The sequence below is a fragment of the Anas platyrhynchos genome, chromosome 5, assembly GCF_047663525.1.
Source record: "Anas platyrhynchos isolate ZD024472 breed Pekin duck chromosome 5, IASCAAS_PekinDuck_T2T, whole genome shotgun sequence".
Taxonomy (NCBI): domain Eukaryota; kingdom Metazoa; phylum Chordata; class Aves; order Anseriformes; family Anatidae; genus Anas; species Anas platyrhynchos.
Genome location: NC_092591.1, coordinates 4165778 through 4193233, shown reverse-complemented (window position 1 = coordinate 4193233; position 27456 = coordinate 4165778). Strand labels below are relative to the sequence as shown.

Here is a 27456-nt window from a genome sequence, read left to right as displayed (position 1 = left end):
TTTAAGTGTTATTCTGCCTGAAGTTATCTTCTGGACAGTACCGTTCTATTCCCTGTCCTCTTGGTAATGATTGGTTACACTTTCATTTCTGATCCTGTTACTTTGTGTTGGAAGCCAAGGCAAGAGATACTAGAGGAGTGTCAAACATGTTTGTAGCTCTGGTTCCCCTATTTTCCTTGTGAAAACCCACCAGGTCTCTAAAGTCAACTGGTGAGTCACTGAGTGAAGCCAAAGGATATCTGTTTTCACAAAATTGTTCTAAATGCATAGCATTTTGGGGAAAATCTCAGGAGTATTTCTTTATACAATAGAGATACCCTTTGTTCGCTTTATTAACTTGAAATTTAGCTACACAATAGCCTTAATTGTGCCATCTTCTTGCTTTTGACCTCATGATCTATCTGGAAACCTTTGTGTTGAAAGTACAACTTTCCTGGTTAATTGTTAGGTATATAGAGTCTACATTAATACTTTTCAGTGACTTGAAATTATACTGGAATATATAACAACTGGAATGTTAATAAGATACGGAATGCAGTCTTTGATTTTGATTTTTGAAACTCTATTAATTAAACTTTAAAAAAAAAAAAAAAAAAAAAGCTTTGTCCAGCGCCAAGTTTGCAAAATACACTCTTTCTGTGTGCATGTCTAGAATCAGGGTTTGTTTGACCTCATGGCAGCCTTTAGTGACAGAAGATAAATATTATAGGAGAAAAATAAGTGTACTGTCTTTAAGGAATGGTTTTTCTGTGAACTGCCTGCAGCCAGCTCTAGTATGGGAGGCTGGATGTGGTTTGCTAAAGATTAAGATTTCTTCCTTCCAGAATGTCTGCTTTATACTTCAGGATATGAATACTTTGTATGGATTGGTAACACTTAATTTTATCTAAATTTTCTTTTTCCCTAGCCCTTGAATGTCGTGGCATGGTCTCCCTGTGGGCAGTACCTGGTAGCTGGAAGCGTGGATGGGAGTATTGTGGTGTGGAAGGTGGAAACCCAGGAGTGCATAGAGAGGTACGTAGTGCTGTTCCATAATTCCCTAAACATATGCTGCTTCTTGAAATAGAATTTTGTTAAATCTGTGCAGAATCCGGCACTTGCTCTTGTTAAAATTCACGTGGCTGGTGATTGCCCAGTCTTCTAATTCATAAAGATCTCTTGGCAAAGCCTCTCTACTATCAAGGGAGTCAACAGCTCCTATTAATTTACCCCACTAGTGGCCACTAGCCTGGTGGAGCTCTTTTTGCTCTAACCCTTAGAGCCTGACCCATCAGCCAGTTGTTCACCCATCACATTATGTTTTTGTCTAACCATGTGCTGGACATTTTGGACGGAATGTACCATGAGAGATGGTATTGAAAGCTTTGCTAAAATCCAAAAAGATCGCGTCTACTGGCTTCTCTTGGTCAGCTAGGTGAAATTAAGTTCGTTAAGTAGGACTTTCATTTTGTTGACTTGTGTTGGGGTTGACCAATGACTGGGTTGTCTTTCAAGCACCTTTCAGTAAATCCCAGAATAACCTCCATGATTTTACCAGGCACTGACATGAGACTGACAGGCCTGTAATTACCAGGCTCTCCTTTCTTTCCTTTCTTGAAAACTGGGGCAACGTTTGCCAGCTTCCAGTGGACGAGGACCCCTCCAGATTCCCAAGACCATTGAAAAATAATCGAGAGGGATCTCGAGATGACCTCAGCCAGCTGAGCTCCCCGGGATGAATCCCATCAGACCCCATAAAGTTGGGTGCCTCCAGCTGGAGCCACAACCCCCCTACAAGTCCGGAGCTGGCTGGGAGGCTACGCTCGGGGCTCTGGGGACCCCAGGGCCCCAAAATGTAACTGCGTTGGCCGGGAATCGAACCCGGGTCAACTGCTTGGAAGGCAGCTATGCTCACCACTATACCACCAACGCCAGCTGGCAGGGCTGCAGGAGACAGCGCTTAAGAGCTCAGGCTGAGCAATCCCACGCTGCTGGCCCCAGAGGTGGTCGCTGACCATGTCAGGAGAGGGGATGCAAGCCAGGATTTGTGGGATCGGGGTGATGCTGCAACACAGAGCCACTGTTCAGTCTAGACTTGAGCAAGGGAGCAGGAGGAGGTCGCCTTGTGCAACTCGGGTGAGGTGCATTAATGGCTCAGGTCACGTGCGGACAGGAATTTGAGGGCTGCCACATCATTCCTGCGCTCTACCACGAAGCAGCTGCCAGGAGAGTATGACTGTCAGGTAGAAACGTGGCATAGCCCTGCCATATCTGGTACGCACAGAAATATGTTCTGATTCATGCGATGTGTTGCTTTCTTTCTGCCCAGCTAAAAGAATCTGGAAACGTTAGGTTCCTAGAAATAGAACGGGGGATGGACATGAATATGGGCTTGTGTTCAAATTCCGTGGTCTAGTTCTGCGTGCAATGGGAATGTTTTACTTCTGATTGATTAAAGGATAGTTTTAATGGAAATAAATCTTCCTCAGGTTGCAAACGCCAGGATTGTTGGCAGTAAGAGGCATCTTCTAAAGGGTGTGGGGAATACTGACGCAGTGAGTCAGCCGTCCTCACCTTTGGGCAAAAAAAAGAGCCAAAAGGCATTTCATCTTTGTTAACTAAAGGGAGGAACAGAAGGGAGGCTTTCAGTGACTGATTATCTTGAGTAAGAAACATGATTTTTACTCTAATGCATATGTTAGGAATTAGACAGACCGTGTAAATGATTCATGGCAGGGTTGTTTTGTGAGAATAAAGCAGGGAGAAGATGGAGGACTAACTCATCAGTTTGGTACAAGAGAAGCAGCTGAGTGTTCGTTTTATAGCTGGATGGTTTGGAATGTGTGGCTGCTGGGGAATTACTTTGTCTTTTCTACATCTATCAGGAGCTGTTTTATGAAAATGATTCTGATTGATTCTAAAGCTTAAATAATTTCCTCCACAGAGAAGTAAGGCCTGCTGTGTTTTTTATAGTAGTTATTTATGCTGAAGTTTAACTTATGAATTATTGTACTATGTGTATGTATTTTATTATGTTGTTTTCTAATACCAGTAAGTATTACCACTGCTTACAATAATGCTTCTGCCCTGAGAAGCTTAATGCATTCCAGTATTTTCATACTCTTTACAGGACAAAACATGAGAAAAATTACTCAATTTGTGGACTGGCTTGGCACCCCAAGTACAGGCAAATAGCTTATACAGATACTGAAGGAAATCTGGGGTTGTTGGAAGATATCGGTGATGGAAAGAAAACAAATGACAAGGTAATTAGTGCCAATTATTAGCTTGAATATTTAAGCCATCAAATTATATTGAACATTCTGTATTGGGTGTTGAAATTTCCTTCTCGTTTGTTAATTCATTCCTTGAGTTCCATGTCCAAAGGAAGATTTAATCACAGACTCCCAGGCTGGTTTAGGTTGGCAGGGACCTCACAGCCCATCTAATCCCAGCCCCTGCCACCAGCCCAGGCTGCCCCCAGCCCCATCCAGCCTGGCCTTGGGCACTGCCGGGGATGGAGCAGCCACAGCTCCTCGGGGCAGCCTGCGCCAGGGCCTCATCACCCTCATAGTGAAGAATTTCTTCCTCTTATCTAACCTAAACTTACCCTTTTTTAGTTGAAAAGCCATTACTCCTTGTCCCATCACTACACTCCCTGATAAAGAGTCCCTCTCCAGCTTTCTTGTTGGCCCCCTTTAGGTACTGGAAGGAATTACCATTATTAAATAACAATTATAATTAATAACAATAATTAATAGTTGCTAAATGAAAAAATAATGATAATTGCTAACATGGTTCTAGGTTGCCAGTACAGCGGCAAAAGACTACAATGATCTCTTTGATGGAGACGATGACGACTATTTAAATGGAGATGCAATCGAGCCACCCTCTTCCCCAACCCCGGGAGCTAATGAGGATCACGGTGATGATGACGACCTTATGCCAACTGCAAGCCATCAGAGACGGGCAATACTTGATGACGATGATAACTCATTAGGTAGGTACAGCATGAACTAATTTTCTAGAGCTCTGGAGTGTTGTTATTGGGACAAACTCTTAAGCATCCTCTCTTGGCATCCCCTAATCAAATGTATTCTGTTTTATTTTTCTGGTCAGATCTTCATTGTTTTAGTTCTGTGTTTTTTTTTTTGTTTGTTTGTTTTGTTTTGCCTATTTTCTGCCTTAATACTGGGAAGAAGTAATACATACATGTATTTTTGTGTTTTAAATTTTTAGATATCGGGATGATAAAAGCTAATTCCAATCTTCTTGCTAAGGATGATGATGATGATGATCAGACGGGTGGCTTTCCAGCTTTGCCAGCATCTTCTACACAACAGCATTTCTATGATGGGCCATTGCCAACCCCCAGGCAAAAGCCTTTCCAGTCTGGCTCCACTCCTGCACATCTCATGCATCGTTTCATGGTAAATCTCATGGCTGTGCTGCCACATAGATGTAGTTGCTTTGTTAGCATTTTCCTGGTTTTGCTGGGTCTTAATCTAATCATTTCCAGCTGCATGTGTCTGGTGCTTTTTTAATACTTCACAGTGTAAACTAAATGGTGAAAAGTAGCTTTGTGCTAATGCAGACTGCATAACTTTATGCCATACGTTTAGGTTGCTTTTGATGTAGAAATAAATATTTGGTTCAAGACTAAAGGAATCAATACAGTTTGTGCTTGTGTTACTGAAGTTGAACAAATCTGTTTTGAAATTCCTTTTTAGCTTGGAACTTGTGGATACTTTTGTCCTTTTAGGACTTTTCTGTCCATCACACATTATTTCTTTATAACTACAAGTTGTTAATGATTAATTTTGCAATGGGAAATTTGGTAAAGCAATGAGAATAAAATTATTTTGGCCTAATTCAACTGTTTTAGAAACTACCAGCCCTGACTCTGCAAGTCTTCGGTCTGTCACCTATTGTTTCAGACAGGAGGTTGTAGGAGGCTGTTCTAGGGCAGTCAACATGCTTGATTATTATTATTGTGATTTTTATTTATTTTTAATAGGTTTGGAATTCTGTTGGCATCATTCGCTGCTACAATGATGAGCAGGACAATGCCATAGATATCGAATTTCATGATACCTCTGTACACCATGCAACACACCTGCCCAACTCTCTGAATCACACCATGGCTGACCTCTCCACTGAAGCTATTTTGCTAGCCTGTGAAAGCACAGAGGAACTTGCAAGGTAAGTCACGGCTTTGCTCTGTCAAACCCATAGTATGGAATTACATTTAGCATATTTCATATATTTCAGCTTTTATCACTTTTTTTTTTTGAGATTTTTGGCTTTTGATCTTGCTTTTTTATTTATGGGACTGCTTTTGAGGAGGATTTTTTCACACCCACCCACTTGTAGCCTTCAAGGTATTGAAGGATATATTTTGTTTCCTGAGGTTTTTCTCTAAATCCTGTTTTTCAAGTGTATATACTAGAAAGTTCATGCATTGCTAGCTCAAAGGAAATTGTAAACATGCACAATAGTCCTTCAGTCAGCTCAGATCAATGATAAATCGTAAGGGCTCTGCTATTTCTTTTCATGCTGTTGCTATGGAAAGATGTTTGGAGCTACCTGAAGAATTACCATGTGAAGAACACAAGTTCAGGAAACCATAGTAGAAAACTCCAAGCAGCTGGACTACTCTGCTCTTGTATTTAAGAAAGACATCGTGTGGGTTTTTTGTTTGTTTGTTTTTGTGGAAATGTGTTGAAGGAAGAACTTTCTGCCTTTTTTGGGGAACATACAACACTGTGATAACTTGAAAAGCAAATTTAATCTATAGGAGTATTATTTCCATGTATTGTTTGTCTGACTATGATTATTTTTTTCCTAAATGAGGTAAACATTTGAGTTATTTATTGAAAGCTGTGGTGTCTGTAAATGGGTTGCAGACAATTTTAAGTCATTAAGATTGCAGAATCCAAGTTCCTAATCTTTTGCTCCTGAAGGATATCACAATGTGACAGGCTTATAATCAGGCCTGATTGTCAGGGCTACTGAACACCTTCAGTTCTTGCAATGTTAATTAAGCAAGATGCTTATCTCTTTCCATATAAAAATCACCACTCAGACCTCTGAAGTGTCTCTGCTTCATGCTTTAGAGGCTGTAAATCTGCAGTGCTGGAGACTGAGCAGGCTCTTCAGTTCTTGAATAAAAACAAAAACAGCTTTGCAAATGACCACTTGTAATCTGTCGGATGACGCAGTTCCTAATGACAGTCACATATTCTAGGTCTCTGATAGAAACATAATATATTGCTGTAGATGAAACACATGATGTATTTTCAGATATTGTGCTTTTCTTCTTGTGATGCTTCACTGCTGTTCTTTGTCTCTGTTTTAGCAAGCTCCACTGCATTCATTTTAGCTCATGGGACACAAACAAGGAGTGGACGGTAGATATGCCAAAGGACGAAGATATTGAGGCTATCTGTCTAGGTCAGGGCTGGGCTGCTTGTGCCACCAGTGCCTTGCTGGTTCGTCTGTTCACAGTTGGAGGAGTTCAGAAAGAGATCTTCAGTCTCCCAGGTCCTGTGGTGGCCATGGCAGGACATGGAGAGCAGTTGATGGTTATTTATCACAGAGGTATTTTCTCCCTTCTGTCTTTTTTGAACTATGCTTTCCTTCAATCCTTGTCTGTTACTGGCTTCAAATACTGGCTAATTTGTGCATAATCACCAGAATTGTTTTACTTTTCCTTCTTCTTGTCTGCTTGAGGGCACCTTACTGTTACAACCTATAATTCTTTGGAATCTGACAGCACAGCCTATGTTTTATATTGGGATGCCTAGATTAACTTGTGGGGAATGGGAAAATTTTGTAACAGTAGCATAAATAGATTAAATATAGGTTTCAGATATGCCAAAATGAATTATTGGAGGAAAATAAGGGACTATTTTGTTATGCATGCTTTGTACGTCAAAAATGACAAATAGTCGTTTGTCTAATACTTGTTTGTATTCATGGATAATGCTGCCTTAGAATTAGTTTTTGATTCAAAACTTATTTAAATTTAGCCAAGAGACAAGACATTTCTTTGCTTTTTGATATAGTCATTGAACAACTTCATCCTAGGTACTGGATTTGATGGGGACCAATGCCTTGGAGTACAGCTGATAGAGCTAGGAAAAAAGAAAAAGCAAGTTTTGCACGGAGACCCTCTTTCTCTTACAAAGAAGTCCTATCTGACATGGGTTGGATTCTCAGCAGAAGGTATGAATAACATTGAGAAATCTTGATGTTAGGTGATTTTTGGAGCAGGGGTTGGCTAACTAATGCCCACTTGGGCGTTAGTTAGTAGAAAACGTGGTCCTGGGACCTAGATTTCCCCTCCCCATCCTGAGCCTCCTCTATGCTAAACAAAACTGTTTTTCTGTTCTTTATAAATATTTATAAGAAATCTTTAATATGTTTCCACTCTGAGTAGAATACACTTGAGTATTACCAGAATTTAATTTCCCGATCAGTTGCCCTGCTCAGCAAAAAGAAATAAACTGCATAAGTGCATCATAATTGGCATGTTCAACATAACTATCTCAGCAGATGTCCCCACAGAAAAGCTGGTAGCTTGGGAGGAGTTTGTATGATAACTAGAAAAAAGTAATTGTCAGATAGCTAACTTTTTTTTGGGATCTATCCAAGTAACAGATTTTGAGTTCGTTAAATGTTTTCAAGTCTTGAATTTGAACATGAGTCAGTAGCAGTGGTATTGGCTGTCAGAAGGTGGCGCATCTTTCTAAGGAAACTAGTTTTTCCCAGTTAGGTTGTACTGTTTGGCTTATTGTCTTTGAGTTATGCAAAACGTCATTTCCCAGCAGTATCCAGCAGTTCAAACTTACTCACGTCATAATTAGTTGCCTGTGAGAACAGCTGTCTACATTTTGTACCCAACAGGTACCCCCTGCTACGTGGATTCTGAGGGAATTGTGCGGATGTTGAACCGAAGACTTGGGGATACTTGGATTCCAGTGTGTAACACAAAAGAACATTGTAAAGGAAAATCTGATCATTATTGGGTTGTGGGCATCCATGAAAACCCCCAGCAGCTCAGGTCAGCTATTCCACAAAAGAAGTGCTTTCTTGTCTTTGTTATAATTTATAGAATACCTTGTAGTAAGAGAAACTGGAAACAACTATTACTAAAGCAGGTGGCTAGTAAATGTGCATTGATCTAGTTCATGAATGCAATTCTGCGTGGATGTTTCATCAGTAAATTTGTTCTGAATAAACTCATTGGTTTTATAATGTGTAACAGACTAATACTGGCTTCTTGCCTTGGCTAACAGGCACAAGCACTTTGTTATGAAATCACACATCTCTGATGCAGGCACATTCATAGGATTGCACTTTGCTAGAGAATGCTACTAAGAACTTACAGTTGCTGTTAGGATTCCGTGCTGTGGCCATGAAGAACAATTTTGTAAAAGTGCTGATGTATTCAAATAAATATTTAGCTAAGAGTGAGCCATTACTTCAAAATGTGACAGTGATGGTGTCTAAACAACTTTATTCCTCTTAACAAGCATCACAGAAGTGTAGTTGCTAAGCTTTGTTTGTAGTCTTCTTTATTCAGTGATACATGTCCTTTTCCTAGCAGCTCAGAAGCTGTCAGCTTACATTTTATTGACATTTGGGCTCTCGTACTTTGCTAAACATGCACAATTTTGGGTGTTGGTGGGAGACTGCATTTTATTTAAATTCATATGACGCTTTTTTAACTCCTCTGTTTTATGCAGTAAAGAAAATACTTTGATATCACAAGTAAATATCAATTAGCTGTCTGTTTTTCCCTCTAAAATATTAAGTAGTGTTGGCCTTTCAAAAATTCACCAAAAATGTGCAGGACACATCACATTGATGTGATAATCAACTGTGAGTCAGTCATCTTGATTTTTTTTTTTTTCCTTCTACTCCAAGAAAGAGAACACTGCTCTCGGAATTGCAGAGAGCATTTTTATTCAAAGCCACTAGCATATTGAAGATAAGAAGGGGGAGGGTTATTGTAGAAACACCATATGCCGTAATCAACACAGAACACTAATGCTTCCTGTTTTTTTTTTTTCCTAGTGTTTGAAACACTAGCTTAAAGCTATAAAAAGAAACATTTTTGTCAGTGCTCATTGGTGCTGCTGGAAATACAGCTCTTCCCCTATGTTTTGCTTAAGTGATTGTAACCAGAGTACTAGTTTAATGAAACAGACTGTGTTTTTAGTATGTAGATGTGCAACTTTCCCCTTTTTTTCCCCCTCTGTCGCAGCACTGTTCTCATGAAGTCCAAAATCCCCATCATAATAAATGGTAGATGTGTTTCTCCAGTGGCCCTTAGTTGTTCAGTAGTTTCTGAATTTAATAAACTGCATTTCCATTTTGTAATTGCTGCTAAACAGTGTGTTGTGTGAGATAGAGATCTGTGTCTGTTACGTGCCATGTTTGGGGTTTCTGGTGTGAACAAGAGCAGCGTGTGCCTGCTGGTTTTAAAATCTTTCATTGGTTGCGATGTAAAAATAACCCTTTATAATACAATCTAATATATTGCTATACTTAAGTCAGTAATTTCATTACTACTTTTTAAAGAACAAATCCTCTTAAAGTATCTTGCTTCTTAGGAGACATGATTTAGATGTAGAACAACTGGTGACTCTGTAGCTGATGAGGACTCTGTGTGTTTTTTGTTTCCTGTGCACAGGTGTATTCCCTGCAAAGGAGCCCGATTCCCTCCCACACTCCCACGTCCTGCTGTAGCAATTTTACCTTTTACGCTTCCTTATTGTCAAGTTACAACAGAAAAGGGACAGATGGAGGTACGGAATGATGTTGAGTCCACAGCTGATAGTCTTAGACATCCCCATAGTAGGGATTATATAAGATTCCTATTAATCATCTCTACTACGAAGAGGGTTGTGCAAACTCTGAGTAAGGCACCTGGCTAAGGAGGTTATTTGGGTTCAGGGGTTATTTGGGTATAGCCCTTTCAGTTGGGTTTGCCTCACAACTGGTTCTAGAATAATACAAAATTAAGTTGTTAGAGTTGACACAGTGTTAGTATTTACACACAATCTCTTTCAGAGCAATGAAGTTTCTATCTCTCTCTGATTTGTTTGTTTGTTTGTTTAAAAAATTATCAGTGGCCTGATGCTTGAGAAAGTGCCAGATTTGGGGACTCAACTTGAGATCCCCTTGAAGATGCCTATTTCCAATTTTTTTTAGGCATGTTTCTATTTCTGGAGGATCTTTTTTGAAGGACGTGCTAAGTATTCCCTATAATCATTCTGAAAACATAGGCCTTGAAGCTTGATTTATTTTCTCAAGGCAGAGTTTGGTTGAAGATGTATGTGTGAAGAATACACAGAAAACTGTTACCAGTTTTTGAATTTTTTTATTAGTCTATTTTTTTTAATGTGGGATTCAGCTGTAGTGTACAAAATAGAAATGGACATAAAATTCTAACCTCAGCCTCAGAGTCTGTTTAATGCTATTTGAAATTTATTCGCCTTGATGAAAGCATGGAGGAAAAAGTTTCAATAACAAAAACTTTATCCTTTTTTATGAATTCATGCTAATTTTCAAAGTTTATTTTTTTCTTTTGTTTACTTGAAGGACTATGATTTTGTTTGGTTGTTTTATCCTTTTTTTTCCCCCCTGTCCTTTCCAAATCAGGAACTGTTAATTTACCCAGAGGGAATATGTACTTCTTTATAGATTGGTCTTGTAAAAAAACAGGTGATTCCTAATAGATCTGATGAGAAAACATTGGTTTTGAGTAAGGTATTTTGCCAAAGAGCTAGTCTGGTGCACTAGCTTTGCTAGTATTTCCCTGAACAACCTGTCTCACAAATGTTACTCCTGCAGTTACAGAGTTATTGTGGAATGTTTCCATTTCACTCTGGGGCAGAAAATACAAGATAAAGTATTCAATTTGTTCTAGAACTGCTTATACTGGTAGCAATCTGGTGAACATGTAGGTCCTGCTGAAAGACTGTAATAGAAATGGAATTTAAAGAGAGGATGACTATTCGGATGGGTTTGTATGTTGGTGTGGTCTATTTTTCCTCACTGTGTTTAAAGAGAATTGTCTGCCACTCACCCGTCATAAAATGAAAGGAACTTTTAAGAATGAGTTGATAAAATGCTTTGTAATTTATTAGGTATAGAGCTGAGAGCTTTTCATTTTTTCACCCTCCCTCTGACCTCCAGCATACAACTTTCTCCCGTTTTCAGGAACAATACTGGCGTTCCATTGTTTTTCACAACTATGTGGATTACTTGTCAAAAAATGACTACGAAGTTGATGAAAACACTACAAGTCAGTCGGTGAAAGAACAGCAAGAACTTCTAATGAAATTGTTTGCCGTAAGTACAAATACCTTAAAAAATAGAATCCCAAAGACTTAATTTTGAGTGGATAGGATTTGATGCAAATTTAGATGTGATTGCTCTTCACAAAAAAACAAAACAAAACAAAAAAATAATATTCTGGTCCTAGAGTCTTCAGAGAGCTGTGTAACTGAAGTGTGTAACTCTCAAGGCTTTTCTCCTTTCAGCTTTCCTGTAAACTGGAGCGTGAATTTCGTTGTGTGGAACTTGCTGACCTCATGACACAAAACGTTGTGAATTTAGCGATCAAGTATGCTTCTCGCTCTCGAAGACTAAATTTAGCTCAGCGGCTTAGTGAAATGGCTGTGGAGAAAGCAAGTGAATTGGCAACAGCACTGGAAGAAGAAGAGGAGGAAGAGGATTTCCGAAATCATCGGAATGCCAGGTAACACACGTTTCTGAGATTAAAAACCTGGGAATGTTTTTACTGATTTATTAATGTTTTATTCCAACTGATGCACTTTTGCTCTTCTGGACTGTAATTTGTAATGTGTTTGTTATGAAGTACTGGTTTGTACTGCTCTACTCATAAATTTTGTGTATAAAATGGTAAGCTCTTGGTGATATCTCATGAGGACTAATTAGAAATTAGCAGCAGGGTACTGACACAAAGTGTCTCCAGTGCTTGCTTGCTGTGTGCCTGTGTACAGTGGCCTCAGAGGCAAAGTGGACTTGATACCAAATTGCTCTGATTTTGTTGCATTGTTTTTTTTGTCTCCAACCTATTTTTTTCTCTTTGCCTCTGTCTCTTTACCCCATTTCTACACCCTTCTTAAAACCCTCTTACCTTTCTCCAACCCTCCCCTCTTTCAGCATGCCATCTCAGTTTATCCCAGTTGATGTTATTCCCATGTCTCTAATCCCAGCTCTTCCGAACTATTGAACTATTACAGGTTTGCTGTCATTCTTTTCTCTGTATCTGTGCTCTCTACCTTTCCTCTCCTACCTGCATCTGCTTTGTGTGTGCTGTCTGTAAAGCAAGAAGAGGCAGAAGATGGGTGTTTTCTTCTTTGTTTGTTTATTTTTGTTTTAAATACAGATCGTACAGAAGAGTTGTGTGTTCTTGCTTGGCATCTGGATGGAACAGCTGTAAGGAAACTAATAGCTAACCACCAGTCTGATAACGCAGAAAAAATGTCCTGTTTTATCAGAAGCAGCGTCCTCCCGTAGCAATTTTATGTATGAAGTTTGTAACTTTTTTAAGCAAGAGGAAGTGATAAGTTGAGCGACTTATCTGTAGCCTTTCCCTTGGTTTTAAATGTGCTATTTCACAAAGAAAAAAAATTTTTAAATGGTCTACCCTGTTCTTATGGATCATGAATGGAAGTTGCAATCCCATGTCTACAACTTCTGCCACTCTGAGGGCTGAAATACACTGTAGGCACTATGTTTCTTAGTGCCAAATGAATCTAATACTGACACTGCAGTCAAGAGAAATGAACCTTTTAATTTCAGGTGCACACATTTTAGTAACCAGCAAAGATTAGGGGGAAAATGCAAGAGAAGTACATGCTATAACTGGGGAATTTTGAGAATAATGAAATTAAGCATTGAAGCTTGCTGCTTAAACTTCAGAGTGGAAATGTGTATCCATGTTATCACCTGCATATTTGTTTATGCAGAAAAGTAACCTGGTATTGCTCATGATAGCGGAGGTATGCAGATTTCAATGGAGCTGGAAGATGCCTGCTGTTTGCACTTACATTTGTGGCAAAGCGTTCTTAACATCATTGTTGTGCGCTCTGAACAAGGTGGCAAAAGCTCGCTGCTTCCCTTGGAGAGTTTGCTCTTGTGTGCAGAGCTGTTTGAAGGATGGTCCTTGCACTTCTACCTGGGTGGGAGTTTCAGGCAGTTTTGCAGTCACGTGTGGTCTATCTTAAAACTCCACGAGTACTGTTTTAAGTGGCTGTGTGTGGTATTTCGGGGTGAACTGAAGTGGTTCATGAAACTTTATTTTATTTTTAGTAATCAGCACAGTGTAATCAGTGGTACAATGTAAGTGAATGCCAAACATTATTGTTCTTTTTTCTTAATTTAGAAAGTTAGCCGCCTTTTGTTCCAGTTTTCTGTCTGAATGCGAAGTTCAAAGCACCACTTCCTTTCTGATGAATTCCATCCCTTTAGTTACAGCAACTCGGCCGCAGAGCGGCGGCGTCTGCCAGTCAGGAATGTTCAGCAGGACGAAGAGATGGAAGATGCTGAGGAAACTGATGAATATGAGGAAGCAGAAGAAACGCCAGAAGTGCATAAACAGAGTAAGAAAAATACGTTGTTTGAATAGGCTGGAAGTTATCTAGATGGGTCTTTCACAGACTTCTGATAAGGAATTCTGGAAATTCCCTGATAATCTTTAGTTTGGGTAACTCAGCAGGATAGAGCATGAAGCAAGCAGTGGAGTTTCCTGTGTGTTTTTGATTTTTTGACATAAAACTTAAGACAGACAGACACACCACATGGCAAAGGGCCCTCCAGGGGAGGCACAGGAGATTTGACTTGGAAGCCCTTTACTTAAGTAGAAAATAATACAGTTTCTTTCACTGAGTTTTGAAAATCTCCAAGTGTAGCAGGGATGAGGTTTTCTGCTACCTTATTAAAACAGATCTGGTATTTTCTGAGCTGTCTTGACTTTGATGGATGAAAAAATATGCAGCAGGGTGGCACAGAAACTCCTGCCTGCGAGCTTCCAGTTCCCTGCACTCCCTGTGGGAGATGCATAGTGGTGTCTACCTGATCCATAGCCCAGCACGTACCTGTCGTCACTGCAGAATAACAAAAATGTAGTGTGTGTCTTCTGCTCTGTCACAGCTTGCTTGTGCATTGTACTTAACTGTTTAAAGGGATCCTTGGGGAGTTTTTTTGTTGCCTGATAACACATCTAATGGACTGGGTCATGTTGCAAAGCTGTTATTTGGTTTCAGTTCAAATCTTGCAGATGAATTGACAGACAAGGTGTTCACTGAGCACTCCCCTCTTCAGCAGCTAGGCTTTTACCTCTTGCAGGAGAGTTGTCAAGCAGTCTGCACTGTTTTCATGTTCCTGTCATTACCATAGGCAGGCTGTTGTTTTTTTTTTTTCCCTTTGCTTTGTCTCCCTTCACCTCTTCATCTTTCCCATCCTTTTGTATGTTTCTGTATACTGAACAATTTCGTGTTTGGGCTTTTAAGTGGTGGTTTGGAGGAGAAAAGCAAAACAAGTTTAGTGATTATTCTCATCTTACTTGGTTTGTAAGTTATGTAATCTTCTTCCCTCCATAGAAAAGTGGGGTGGGGGGGGGGGGAAGAAGAAAGCTGGAAAGATAGCTTTACCTATAAAACAGAACTATTGCTTTCTTATATTGTACAGCACTTACACATTTTATAGTTTGATATTTCTTATTGTTAGACATTTATTTAAAAAACATGCTTCTCTCTTTCAGGAAAAAATTGGTTTTTGTTTTTTGTTTTTTTTTTAATTTAAATATTAGGTATAAGGAAAAGTATACAACTCTAAGCTAAATCCAGGTAAAAAAGACGGATGTTTTTGTAAAATCGTGTGTACGTTTTGAAAATGAAAAGTCGTGCTGTAAGATATGAATTGGTTTACTATGACTTGCTTGTGTGTTTAGGGTTTTGTTTTTTAACAAGTTATGCTATTACATTTTATTGCACTTACATATGTACCTTTTTCTTTGTTCCAAAGGGCCAAATCCTTTCTCCAAAGGAGTCACTTCAGCCGAGGTGACTACTTCAAAGCCTGGTGAGTAAATCTCCATTTATTCTAGAATCAGAACTTTGTTATACTTCACAACATCTGCCCTGTTTTTATCTTCTGTTCTCCCATTGCTACTAAAATTCAGCATGTAACAATGCTGCCGAGCAGTAACTTGTAAGGACTATTGTTTTTGTGTTTTTAAGAGGTTCCTTATTCCCGTTGATGTCATCTTTACATAATGATGTTCTTTAACATCATTACCTGCTGATTACCTTACTTGTGTCAAGTGCTGAATCAGTTATCTGCCTGGCATTCTTTGGGAGAGGGGAAAAATAGAGCAGTGATCAATCAGTTTGTTTTACTAATCACAGATACGTTCATTAGTTGCACTTACAAAGCAGTGTAAAAAAGCAGAACTGGGGGTCTGCTTTAGCAGGCAAGGCAAAATACAATCTCTTGTTCCTTTTTGCTTATTCCCTCCTGCCATCCCTCCAGCAAAAACAATAGGAATGGAAATGGATTTGGGAATGGAGGAAGTAATTGGTGTTCCTGTGGATTTGTAGTTGTTGGTCCTGCGTGGTTTTTACGATGATTAACAATAGCTGAGGATGCACAGTGTAACCCTTCTGGGGTTAACAAAGTGACTTTCTCTTTGTCCAACCACTTTGAAGTGGTTCAAGAATTTCTCTTCTTTGGTGTGGAATATTTGATGCCTCTGACCTAGTCATCCTCTTCAATTTTTCAACTAACAGAGGCTGAAATATGAAAAATGAGTATTTAGCCTTTTTCTTTGGAAATGAGGCTAAGGTTGTTTCATTCACACATCTAAAATGTGTGTACTGCGACGTGGGGGGTTGTCTACACACACATTTTACATTTTTTTTTTTTCTTTTCTATTCAATAGCTGTAATTGCATCAAGCAGCCAAGGACGAGTGAATCCCTTTAAGGTAAAAATTTTGAAGCTGGTTTGACTGCAGTGCTCTGAAAATCCCAGCAGATTTTTATAAGTAAAGTTACAATGCGACTACAAGAGAAATCTTGGAGGGACATAGGAGCGCACTATGCCAGAAAATAAGTAAAATGTTTGTTTATCTGTTTTGCTAGGTGTCATCTAACAAAAAGGACCCACTGGTCCCATCAGCGAGTGTTCTAGACAATATGAGCAAATACTCAAAGAAAACTTCATCTAGCAGTCGAACTGCAAACAAACAGAGCCCTCCAGTTATAAAGCCTCTGATTCCCAAACCAAAATCCAAGCAGGTAATGTTTCTAGTCTTTTCATGTTGTTTCAGAACAGTAAATTGAATTTTACCAGCTTTTATCAAGTATGAAACCCTGCTGATTGAGTAAAGCGTCTTAGATGGCAGGATTCTTTTAAGCATACTGCAGAAACTTACACAAACACAAAACAGCAAGAAAAAAAATTGCTTCACTTGTAGAAATTGCATTCTGTGCTGTTTGTTTGTTTGTTTTGTATTTATTTTAAATAGGAATAACTAAACATATATTCTGCTGAATTAGGCTTACCTTTTTTTTTTTTTTTTTAACTCAATTTCTGTAGGCTTCAGCAGCATCCTTCTTCCAGACTCGTACACCGAACTCTAGTGAAAAAACGGTGGAAGAAAGACAAGAAAAAACGGTGGAAGAAAGACAAGAAAAAGCAGTGGAAGAAAGACAAGAAAAAGCAGGAAGAGAGTCCCCTGAAGTCAAAGTCACTGCACAGGATAACACTGAAAACAAAAGGCAAGTGAACGCTTGCCACTCAATACCATGTTCCAATTTTGATAGAATAGCAAGTCCAAAAACTATTTTTTGAATGGCAGAAGTAGCTTAAGATCAAGATTAAAGTGTAAGCTCACAAGTTGTCACATTTGTGAATTTACTTCAGGATTTTTAGCAAACTGATATTTGTGTTGTGGCAATTTGATACTGATCATATTACAACCACAGTGAAGAAGCACAGGCAAAACTCCCTGTTATTAAATCTTTCCAGGTATGCATGGCAGTGGTATTCAAGGTGGAAATTTTGTGTCAGCCTGAGACAAATACATAGATTGTTGGTGAATAATAAACAAGCAATGCATAATTTAATTTTGGGGCTATAAGCAACGATTTTTGTCTCGGTAATACTTAAACAGCTGATAACGACCTTTGAATGATAAATGAAACCATGCTGCTGTACCAGTTCCAAGTATAGGAAATCCTTAAACGTGTCTAGCAAATCTCTGAGGAGGTCTAAAAGCTAAGTGTTTTATGAGAAAGTATTAAAGCTTAATTTTGGTGTGGGTGCTATGGGTTTGGCTGTGTTTTTTTGTTTCTTTTGTTTTTGTTTTTATTTATTTACTTCTAAAGGAAGAAAAGCAGAAGACTCGTAGCACTTAAGCAGTATATATTTTCCTTGCTAAGAATGTAATATATCTTACTCCTCTGAAGCAGACATTTTCCATGATCCCAGTCCTCATGAAACTTGCATTATTATAATGACTTCCCATTTAGACTTAATTTAACTGAGGAAGATGAAGGGAATTATTATTCATTTGGGCTAGTATTCTTTTCATTAACCTTAACAGATAAGTTTCTAAAACAAGTGGTAAGGAGAATTGTGAAAAGGATTAGCTGAAACGTGCTAATGTGTGCTCTATTTTTAGGTTGATGAGACCTTGTCAGGAAGGAAGAGAATCATTATGCTTTGTCATTCTAAAACTGAAATGTTAATCTCCATATATATCATGGATTTAATAAAAGTGCTTGACTTAGTCTTGCCTTGTCAGTCTATTCTGCAAGAATACTGCAGTAGGGGAAAGCAAACTGCTGACTGTATATGTCTTTTCTTTCAAGAGCAAAAAACCCACTCAGGTGTTGTTTAGAAATGTGATTTTGGGGCATATGGTTTTCCTCTAAACTTCATAAACTGACATTTTTTTCTGTGCTTGTTTCAGACCAAAGACAGGATTCCAGATGTGGCTAGAAGAGAACAGAGCAAGCATTTTAACAGATAATCCTGGCCTGAATGAAGCAGAAGTTATAAAAGAAGGCATGAGTCGATTTAGAGTTCTGTCATCAGAAGAAAGAATGGTAAGAAAGCATTCTCTAATTGTTTTTTCTTTTTAATTTATTTATTTTATTTCACCACCACCACCAAATTCCTTGGTTATTTCCAAGTAGGGCTTTTTTTCTTTAAATTCCTCTGTTCTTCATCTTCAGGGACTTTGAATTGGAACATGATCTAAAACATATATGTGTGAAAATATAAAGCATATTGACATCTGAATAATAAGAAAAGCAGCTTTCTGCTTTTACCAAAGTGGAGCATGTGAGAAATGTAATCAATGAAAAAATAACAAAGTTGGGGCTTGGTTCTAAAGCCTTTTGGCTTTCTTATTTGTCCAGAAAGATGTTTAAGATCTTCAATTTTACATACGGGTTCAAAGGAATTACAGTTTTTAAGAGAAATGCTGTTGCAGAAAAAGTAAAGTGAGGAAATTGTTCTCAACTTGATTGGCAATCTCTATTTGTTATTAACAAGAATTATTCCAGCACTTCCTTATAATCAAAGAAAGAAAATGTGTTAAACAAATCAGTGAATTGTGTGGCTTGCTATGTAGTTTTCTATTTAATGATGTACTTTCTTCAAAGGCGTGGACTGAGAAAGCAAAAGGAAGAGCAGCTAATGATTTAACAGAAGACAAAAAACGAAAGCGTCCCACGGCTACTGAAGACGAGGAGAAAAAGAACCAGGAGCAAAAAGCAGAGGACTCGAATTTATCAAAAAAACCAAAAACTTCAGGTCAATCTACAAATGCCAGATTATCAGCTTTTGCATTCAAGCAAAGCTAAATAATGTGGTGCCTGCTCAGCATCTGCATGCTCAATGCAGAGCCATCTGCTGTTTTCAGAAATTTGCCGCTGTGCTCAAAGAGCACTAGCAAAAAGAGAGTGCCTCGCTCCACATGTTTTTACAAAGTATTTTATTATCAATTATTTAGGGAAACGTTGGATCTACTCTCCAGGTCTTTGCAAGTTGCTAGTGTAAAGACGGACAGCGGAACTAATCCTAGTGGGCCTGTTACCTTGAAGCACAGTTCGGCAGTTTTGCATAGCCACATGTCTTGACGCTCCTAATATTTGATGCTAAATCCAGATTAGTCATTTTTGGGTCACGTGCCATGTACAAAAGCTGTCCTTTGGTTATGGAGAAGCAGAGTGGTGGCTTCTGTACCTGTCTGCTGCAAACTCCTGTAAGAGAAAGACACTCCGAGAAATGACAGTGAGGGTGAGATGACAGCTTAACATCTTTCTGCTGGTCAGCTGCAGCTTCAACATCTGTGGCACTGTCATTGAGCGGCCTGACAGGGGCTGGGACAGAAAACCAGGACAGATAGGAACGAAGCTGAATTAGGAGTGTCAGGTGTGCAAAAACAAACCATTCCGGACTGTGCAAGCCTGCTTTCCCAATCTGAGCTTCAGGACAGCCCAGAAAGGTCTCAGAACTTGAAAATGTGCGCATTATTTTATGTAACGTTTGTTTTTAAAATAAAATGTGAATGTTTCTTTCCTTTGCAACTTTTGTAATTAAAGTAAACAGACTTCTCACAAATCATAAGGCAGTCATATTTGCCCTTCTCTGAAGAGGAGACAGAATGTCTAATAAATATATTTGAATCAAATTCAAATTTCCAAACTTCTTTTTTTTGTGATAAGGTAAAATAACTCCTCAGCACAACAACTTAGACTGAAGAGCTCCATTTTTTTCTGGTTTTGTACGCCCTTTCATCCTTTTTTCATTCTTCATTTCTCATTTTATTACTGAAAAGGGACGTAACTATCCATTTAGAACACATTTTTAACATGGAAATCTATAGATTGAAGATCTGGTGAGATTTTTGTAAACATCAGAGGTGTTCTGCTATACTCTTTTTAGCAATTGTTATATGACATTTTGGAAAAAAAAAAAAAGCTCCTCTTTTCACTGTATGTAGAAAATAGGGGTCATGATGTCAACCAGGGTGATAAATACATACAGAGAAAAAAATCTAAAGACTGTTAATTTAATTTATTTTTCATCCACTGTTCTTATAATTGCTGAGAGTAGACTGCAAGTAATAGTTAGTTAATTGTTAATAGTTAAGTGTACAGAAGGGAACCGTACTGACACTGCAGAAAATTCAGGAGAGTTGTAGCACATTATAAGTTGTCTACCATTGCTGGAAAGAAATGATAGTATCAGTGACTGTCTTGAATTAAGTTTTTAGGCAGCAAAGCGTATTTCTGCATTTGGTTTTATTGAAGAAAAAAGGGATTGCATTGGTAAGGAAAACATACTGATAGAAAATCACCGTGGGCTTGGTGAGCTGTGTAATATTTTCTTTCTGCTGGACTAGGTCAGTGTGATGACGACTTCAGGCATCATCGTTATGGTCCCGGGAGATGGGGTGGGTGTGAATGGATTCTTCTTTTAGTGTTGGAGCTGAGTTACCTGCCAGGTGTCCTTTTAAACAGCCTGAAATACAAGAAGAAGTTAAGTCCCCTTCTGGAGTGAATAAGCTGAGTAACTCCTCACCTCCCATAAAAAGGCTACATAAAGTAGCTGAGCAAGGTGTTTATACCTTGCCCTCAGGACATTTGAAGTCAGTTGTACTGCAGGATCAAGAGGTAAACTGAAAAAATCAGGCAGGTAAGAAAAGAGATGGAACTGGCTAATAAATATACTCTGGGTTGTGCCAAATTAGGATGGAAAAAAAAATCAATCATTTCTTAATGTCCCTTTTTTGAAAGCAGAATATTTAGACTGATAACTTTGGGCTTTTCTGGGCATGCATCCTGTAAGTGAAATATTTTGACCTCATTTATCCTGAAGCAGGGTGCTGACTGCCTTCTGATGCAGCAGCATTGTTTTGGGGATGGAAGGGAGGTGCTGATGCTGCCAGTGAGACGGAACAAAGCCATTCTGTAGATCCAGATATTGGGACCGTGTCTGTCCACCACTCCCCCCATTCAAGCTACATACACAAATCCCATACAGCTCCCGCTCTACAACAGGAGCAGGTAGACACAACTGGACCCACAAAGCATCTCAAGTCCTTTTAGGCTCCTTTAAGTGGGAGGAAACATCCAAAGTCAACTCCCACGAGAGTTTTCTGGCTGGTTTCAGAGAGCTGGGTGTTTGCAATCATGTCTTTCTTCTGAACAAACACACCAAAGTTCTCTTTTCAGGGAGACTCCTGGATTTAGTGGATAAGTTCATGGAAATAACTGAGAGGACGTCAGGCTCCAGTTGCAAGTCCCCAGCTCCTGTTTGCTTTTCTCCTGGCTGATTTTTTGCTGTATAATGTTTGTGGGTTTCATCAGACCTAATGTCCATGGCCTGGGGGTCATAGTCTGGGTCTCGCTGCTGTCCGTACATCTGCTTAGAGTCAGCAAAACTGCTTCCCACATCTGAGCTGGAATCTCCCCTCTGGGGGCTGGATGCCTGGAGGCGGTGGCTCAGCCTAGCAGGGAAGAAGGGACCCCCGTCCTCGTCCCTTAGAGCTGTTCTCTGCTCAGAGCAGCCCCGTGGAGCCCCACACTGCTGCAGGTCTGAGCTGTGTCAGAGAACAGGGCTTGGGAGCCCTGTCCTCTGACTGCTGGATTCCTGATGCTATGAAAGACAGCCGGGGGCTATTGGCACTTGCTTGAAAGAATTAAAAAAAAAAAAGATTTTTTTTTTCTTTGGGATGAAGACAGCTGCCCTTCTTACCATCCCTTTTTCCACCCTTCAAAACAGCAAAATGGTGGAGAGACGCCAAGTTGAGCAGCCTTTGTAGCAGTGACGTTTAATTACTAAGCAGTTGCTGCTGTCCACAGCAATAAAATTAACAGCCAACAGCAGCCCCCATCTGTCTCCATGCCCTAGCGCGGCTGCTGTTGCCTCTCTTCCCTCGCAGATGTGGTCTGCTCCATTACCCAGCTGCGGGCAGGGCTGCAAATAGATAGACCCCCATCACCTGGAGACTTCCACGCGGCTGCACCGTGCCAAATGGAGCAGGGCAGGCTCATCCTCACAGCACCGAGGCACTAGGACTTCATCAGACTTCATCATCCTTCTGCTTCCACCTGAGCAGGAGCCGGAACCCCCCAGAAAACGTGGAATGGATTTTAATGAAAGCTGTTAAATCTCAACTAGCTGCTTTTCTGTAAAGATGCTCCCCGGAGATGTTTAATGCAATTGCGCTGGAATCTTCAGAAATGCCCGTTGGTCCTGAATTTGTTCTTTCCAATTAAAAATGAGGTTATTTAGAAAAAAAAAAAGAGCCTGGGAATTGTGGCAATGCACCTGCCTGCTGCTGTTTCTTCCTCCTTTTGCTCGGAAAGCCAGACATTTGTGCGCCTGGCTCCGAGGCAGGGTTGGACCACAGAAACACCCAACCTTTGCTGCGGGTCCTTTCCCAGTGGGTCCCCATCTGCTGACCCCCCCGAGGCCGTGGTGTGATGGGAAGCGCAGCTGCATCTCAGCCCGGCTCCCCTGCCCAGCTACTGCAGCTCCTTTCCAAACCCCAGGAGCGCAAAACATCTTCTCTTCCTCACTCCCTGCTTCTGCGTCTGCTGCATTCTTCCATTTCACTGAATAATGTGACCTTAAATGAAAGCCTTTTCCCATGCACTTTTTCTGGAGGAAAACAAAATCATCCAAAAATAGCAGATGAAAGTGGATAGCAGGTGATGGAGGCTGCGGAAGAGAACATTGGTGAATATTGCCCAGCTCTCTGCTCATCCCACACCAAAACCTGATATCACATCTTGTGTTTGGGGCCTTGTAGGGTCACAGTTGTGTTTCAGCAGAGCCAATTCCTGCAACAAGCTGCCCTCACTCCATGTCTAACCCAGGGCTGCTCCTGGCTGGAAAGATGTGACTACTAAAAAACAGCAAAAAAGACCCAAAACAACATGTAGAGTCTGTTAGCCTTTTGGGGGGATATAATTCAAAGCAGCAAGCGTCCACCTCCCTTGTTCTGTAGCTGTGAGAGCATGTCAAGCCCTTTATCTGAGAAAAATATCTGTAAATGGACTACTTGGCGTGCTGGAGTACTGCGATCCTGTTTGACTTCAGAGGGAGTGCCGGACTCGCAGGAAGCTAGACATTTATTCAGAGAAAGAACATTTGTACTAGACATAAATAAAATGTGTGCTCACCTCCTAGAGAATATTTTCTTTGGCTTTGCAAGCACTTGCTCCGTAATATAATTCTGCTACAAAGGAAAACAACTGCACACCACCACCCAGCCACGCCGCCTTGACTGCTGCACGATAAAAACCCGACAAAATCGGCCCCTGTGTGCCAGCAGGAGCTCAGCCTGGAGGGGGATGGCCTTACAGAGCCACTCACCTCGGTGCTGCAGCTGGGCTCCAGCAAGGAGCAGAAATAGAGGTGTGTGTACTCTATTTTTTATTTCTTTATTTTTTTTCATGGCATGTAATGCCAAAATCCTGACCGAAAAGATAAAAATAAAGATCATCCTTGCTATTCTCGTCTCCGCTAAATCACGAATTTGTGTTGTTTCAGATTTGGAGAGTTTTCAGCAAATATATCTCTTAAAATATACTTCTTCCTTTTACTTTGTTTAAATCGCAGCCACTGCCGAGGGTGCTGGCTGCGCATGGGACAAGGCACAAAGCAGCAGCTGATTTCAAGTCAGTGCTCTAAAACACATCGCTGGCTTTTGTACGAGGAGTTTTACCTTTTTGTTTTCCTGTGTTTTTTCTGTTTTATGTGGTGGTTTGGATTACAAGGCCCACTTGCAGCGCAGTTTAGGACAAGTTTCTCTCTAGCACTTGATGCTGGAGTGTGCTTGCAAATGTTTTGGGGCAGTGCGATTCTACCTGAGGTACTCATCTCCAACAGGGACAAAAAACACTCCTCTTTGCTCCCTGAGATGTGTGGAGCTCCCATGTCCTCAGTCCCTGCTGGTGACCTGATGTGTCCTTGGGTTTGTCCTGCTGGTGTTGGGAGCCAGAAACCCCAGGGCTCCTGCTTCACCCCTCACCAAGGATTTCACCCACCAACAGCAAACCTGGCTCGTCTGTCACTGGCTCAGAAACCCATTAGAAACCAGTAGAAACCATTAGTAGATCCCTCATTAGAAACCCAGTACCTGTTGACTACGACTTCTTCCCCCTTTGCTGTGGCAGCCGTGAGCAATGCACTCAGACTCGTACCACAATTTCCTTCACAAGCCTGACCTAAGTCACTTCATGGACATAGTGCTCCGGCCCTGGTTTTGGGTGGGAAAGCCAAGAAAACTCAACTATCATGGATCCCTGGGTGGAGCTGGGCACAGGACTTGGAGGAACTTTCCCTCTTAGGCACTTTCTATCTTCGAAATTCACCTCAGCTTCCCTCTGGTGGGTGTTACAGTGCCTGTGGTGGAGTAGCTCAGAGAGAGGCCTAGAGAAAGGCCGGAGCCCTCCCTGAGCGCTGCCGTAGAAATACCACGTTAATTTATTTATTTACAGGCAGGCCAGATGCTAATATCTACCCGAAAGAGCCCCTTGATGCTGGACTCGATGGGATGTGAATGGCCAGGAAATTTGGGTGAATAGTTTCGAGCCGTGTGTTGCCAGGGAACAGCCCGGGCTGCAAATCACGTTATTGATCTCGGGGATATAATGTCGAGAAGCAATTGAGCAGAGAGGTGCGGGGCCACGGCTGCTGTCCCACTTTGCTCAGGAATCGAAACCCGTCCTTGGGTCAGAAGTGGGCTGGAGGGACCCAGAGACCCTCAGGGTGTCGCTCAGCTCCTGACCGGGTCGTTGGAGCAAGAAATGGGGCACATTCTGGAGCTGTTAATTACAGGTTAATTCTGTTTTGACTTGAACCTGCCTTCTGTGGCCGCAGCCCGTCTCCTCTGTGGGTTTTGGGGAGCTAAGGATGGAGGAGCCTCTGGGTGCGGGATGCTCTGTGCCCAAAAGTGTTCAAGAAAAGCTGGGATGGGGCAAAACTGCTTTTTTGCTCCATTTTCAGCTCTAAAACTTGAGACCTGACCAGATCAGTTAAAACAGAGAAAGTCCCCCTGGGGAAATCCTCTCAGACCTCAGGGAGCTGCTGTCCCCACAGAGGAACCAATCCCTCTGGAAGAGAGGTTAGGATTTTAGGAGCCTGTAATCAATTTTGCTTGTTATTCTGGGTAAACCGAATTAAATTGCTTGTGATTCACTGCTTAAACTGACGCACTTGTGATTCCAGCAGCCGATAAACCTGTGCTTACAGGGCCCAGGACGGATGTCAGCAGGCCGTGGCGCTGTGTGGATGCGTGTAGATCCCGTTGTTTGAGGATCACGCTCAGGCTTGCTGTTATTAGCAGTATCGATTTGCATCGCTCTTCTCCTGCCTGAGCTGCTAATGATACGCTGGGTCAACACAAACCACTGCGGATGGTTTGAGAGGGTGGAATTTGTCAGTTCTTAATCTCTGAGCCTGGTCCCAAACACTCCCACTTTATGGGCAAGGGAGGAAAAGCAGGCGTCTTTGGTGTGTGATTTATCTCAGCCTGTGCTTTGCTCATGCTGGATGTATTCAGATACAGCAAAGAAAAATTTATTTGGGAAGGCTGCATGAAAGCATGGGGTGTAATTTATAGGGGACTGTTAAAAAAAAAACTTAGCACGAGATACTTAAAAATAACAAGCATTGGTGCTGCTGCTGTCCGGCTGGAAATGGAGCTGTAACACATCCCGACCCGTATCTAAATGACCTAGAACAGAAAACTCGGTGCTTGCAAATGCTGTTAGCAAACCTGCTGCCCTCGGCTCCTGTGTGTGACCTCTGCTCTCACCCACCCCTAAAACTGGTTGTCTGCAGGTCCACAGGGTGCTCACAGCAGCAATAAAGGAGTAACTGCCCCTCTCTTCCTGCACGCAGGGGAGAAATTACTGCCGACTTGCTAAATTTAGACCATTATAGAGTTCGGCCGACTGTAGATACCTTATCTGCCGGTTTTTCTAAATGAATCAGTGAAGCACAGCCCAGGGAGTGCCACTCCCTCGATACCCTTTGCTAACCCTTTTTCCATACGTCCCATTACGTCTCGGCAGCTCGTAGTTCCTAAGAAATCCACCCTTTGCACTGTGCAGGTCAAATTCGTGCAGTCACCAAATTTGCTGACTGCTTCTGGCACGTTTCTGGCAGGGGAGCCAACACAGCTCACGTGGAGAATTCAGATACCAATGAAGGGGTGCGGGGCGGTCAGAGGTGCCCAGCTGCAGCCCCGGGGTTGTTTGGGGAGGAAAAGGGAATGGGGATGGGGGCTTCCGGCCCCACTGCCCGCAGCTCCCGCAGGCCAGCACCTTCCCAGTGATTTCACCTGAGTCATTCTTTCTTCCGGTAAAACCTGTGGTCGGAAGCCAAAAGATAAGCGTGGAGTGCCTTATTGCCGCTGGGGTTGTGGTTTTTTTTTTTTCCTATGCACGACAGGGAGGATTTTTCCCCGCTGCCTTCCGGATGGACCTGCACGTGGGAACAGGGCTTTCTGCCCGGGTGATGCGATCCTGAGGATCTCAAGCATTTATTTCAAAAGCGATGAGGAAAGCAGCGCTTACCCCTGAACTGTGAGCCTCCCTTTCCACCCTATATAAAACCCCAGAAGAGCCTCAGCGGGGGAACTTGGCTTCCCACTACCCAGCCGTGTAGGTCTTTGCCAACCCTCAGACCCACCTAACTTTCCCCATTTCTTGGTGTTTTTCCCCCCTTTTTATCCAACCTTATCCCACCAGCACCTGCCAGGGCAGCCATGCTGCCTGGTCCCAATCACGGTCCCAATCCCTGTCCCGATCCTGATCCCAATCCCTATCCTGGTCCTGATCCTTGTCCTGATCCTGGTCCTGACCTCAGTCCCTGTCCTTGTCCCAATCCCCGTCCTGATCCAGATCCCAACCCTGGTCCCAATCCCTATCCCAATCCCAATTCCAGTTGCGATCGCTATCCCAGTCTTGATCCCCATCCCAATCCCAGTCCCAAACCCAGTCCTGATCCCTGTCCCAATCCTGATTCCAGTCCCAATCCTGATTCTAATCCCAGTCCCGGTCCCTTATGCCAATCCCAATCCTGATCTCAATCCCAATCCTTATCCCCAATCCCAATCCCCAATCCCAATCCTTGATCCCCAACCCCGATCCCAGTCCCAATCCTGATCCCAATCTGGATTCCAATCCTTGTCCCGGTCCCTTATGCCAACCCCAACCCTGATCCCAATCCCTATCCTGATCCCAGTCCCGATCCCAATCCTAATTCCAATCCCGCTCCCGGAACCTTATGCCAATCCTGATCTTGATCCCAATCCCAATCGCCAATCCCAATCCTTGATCCCCAACCCCAATCCCAATCCCTATCCTGATCCCAGTCCTGATCCCAATCCTAATTCCAATCC

The 27456-nt window shown here is 41.5% G+C and overlaps 1 protein-coding gene and 1 non-coding gene across 5 annotated transcripts in view; one reads left to right on the top strand and one right to left on the bottom strand.

Moving 5' to 3' along the window:
- Nucleotides 1–19608, top strand: part of WDHD1 (WD repeat and HMG-box DNA binding protein 1) — a 31544-nt gene extending 11936 nt beyond the window's left edge. For all 4 annotated transcript variants that reach the window (XM_027457512.3, XM_013108405.5, XM_072038098.1 and 1 more), the window contains 18 exons: nucleotides 908–1014; nucleotides 3110–3245; nucleotides 3784–3979; nucleotides 4219–4409; nucleotides 4997–5181; nucleotides 6338–6579; nucleotides 7069–7206; nucleotides 7888–8044; nucleotides 9680–9794; nucleotides 11212–11343; nucleotides 11535–11752; nucleotides 13492–13622; nucleotides 15046–15102; nucleotides 15962–16005; nucleotides 16163–16318; nucleotides 16620–16801; nucleotides 17998–18133; nucleotides 18695–19608. In XM_027457512.3, the coding sequence (XP_027313313.3) occupies nucleotides 908–1014; nucleotides 3110–3245; nucleotides 3784–3979; nucleotides 4219–4409; nucleotides 4997–5181; nucleotides 6338–6579; nucleotides 7069–7206; nucleotides 7888–8044; nucleotides 9680–9794; nucleotides 11212–11343; nucleotides 11535–11752; nucleotides 13492–13622; nucleotides 15046–15102; nucleotides 15962–16005; nucleotides 16163–16318; nucleotides 16620–16801; nucleotides 17998–18133; nucleotides 18695–18895 (2724 nt within the window). In that variant the 3' untranslated portion in view covers nucleotides 18896–19608. The remainder of the gene's footprint in view (nucleotides 1–907; nucleotides 1015–3109; nucleotides 3246–3783; nucleotides 3980–4218; nucleotides 4410–4996; nucleotides 5182–6337; nucleotides 6580–7068; nucleotides 7207–7887; nucleotides 8045–9679; nucleotides 9795–11211; nucleotides 11344–11534; nucleotides 11753–13491; nucleotides 13623–15045; nucleotides 15103–15961; nucleotides 16006–16162; nucleotides 16319–16619; nucleotides 16802–17997; nucleotides 18134–18694) is intronic.
- On the bottom strand, nucleotides 1840–1911 carry TRNAG-UCC (transfer RNA glycine (anticodon UCC)). The gene has a single exon. It is a non-coding gene; the product is annotated as a tRNA-Gly (tRNA).
- Nucleotides 19609–27456: the final 7848 nt, after the last annotated feature.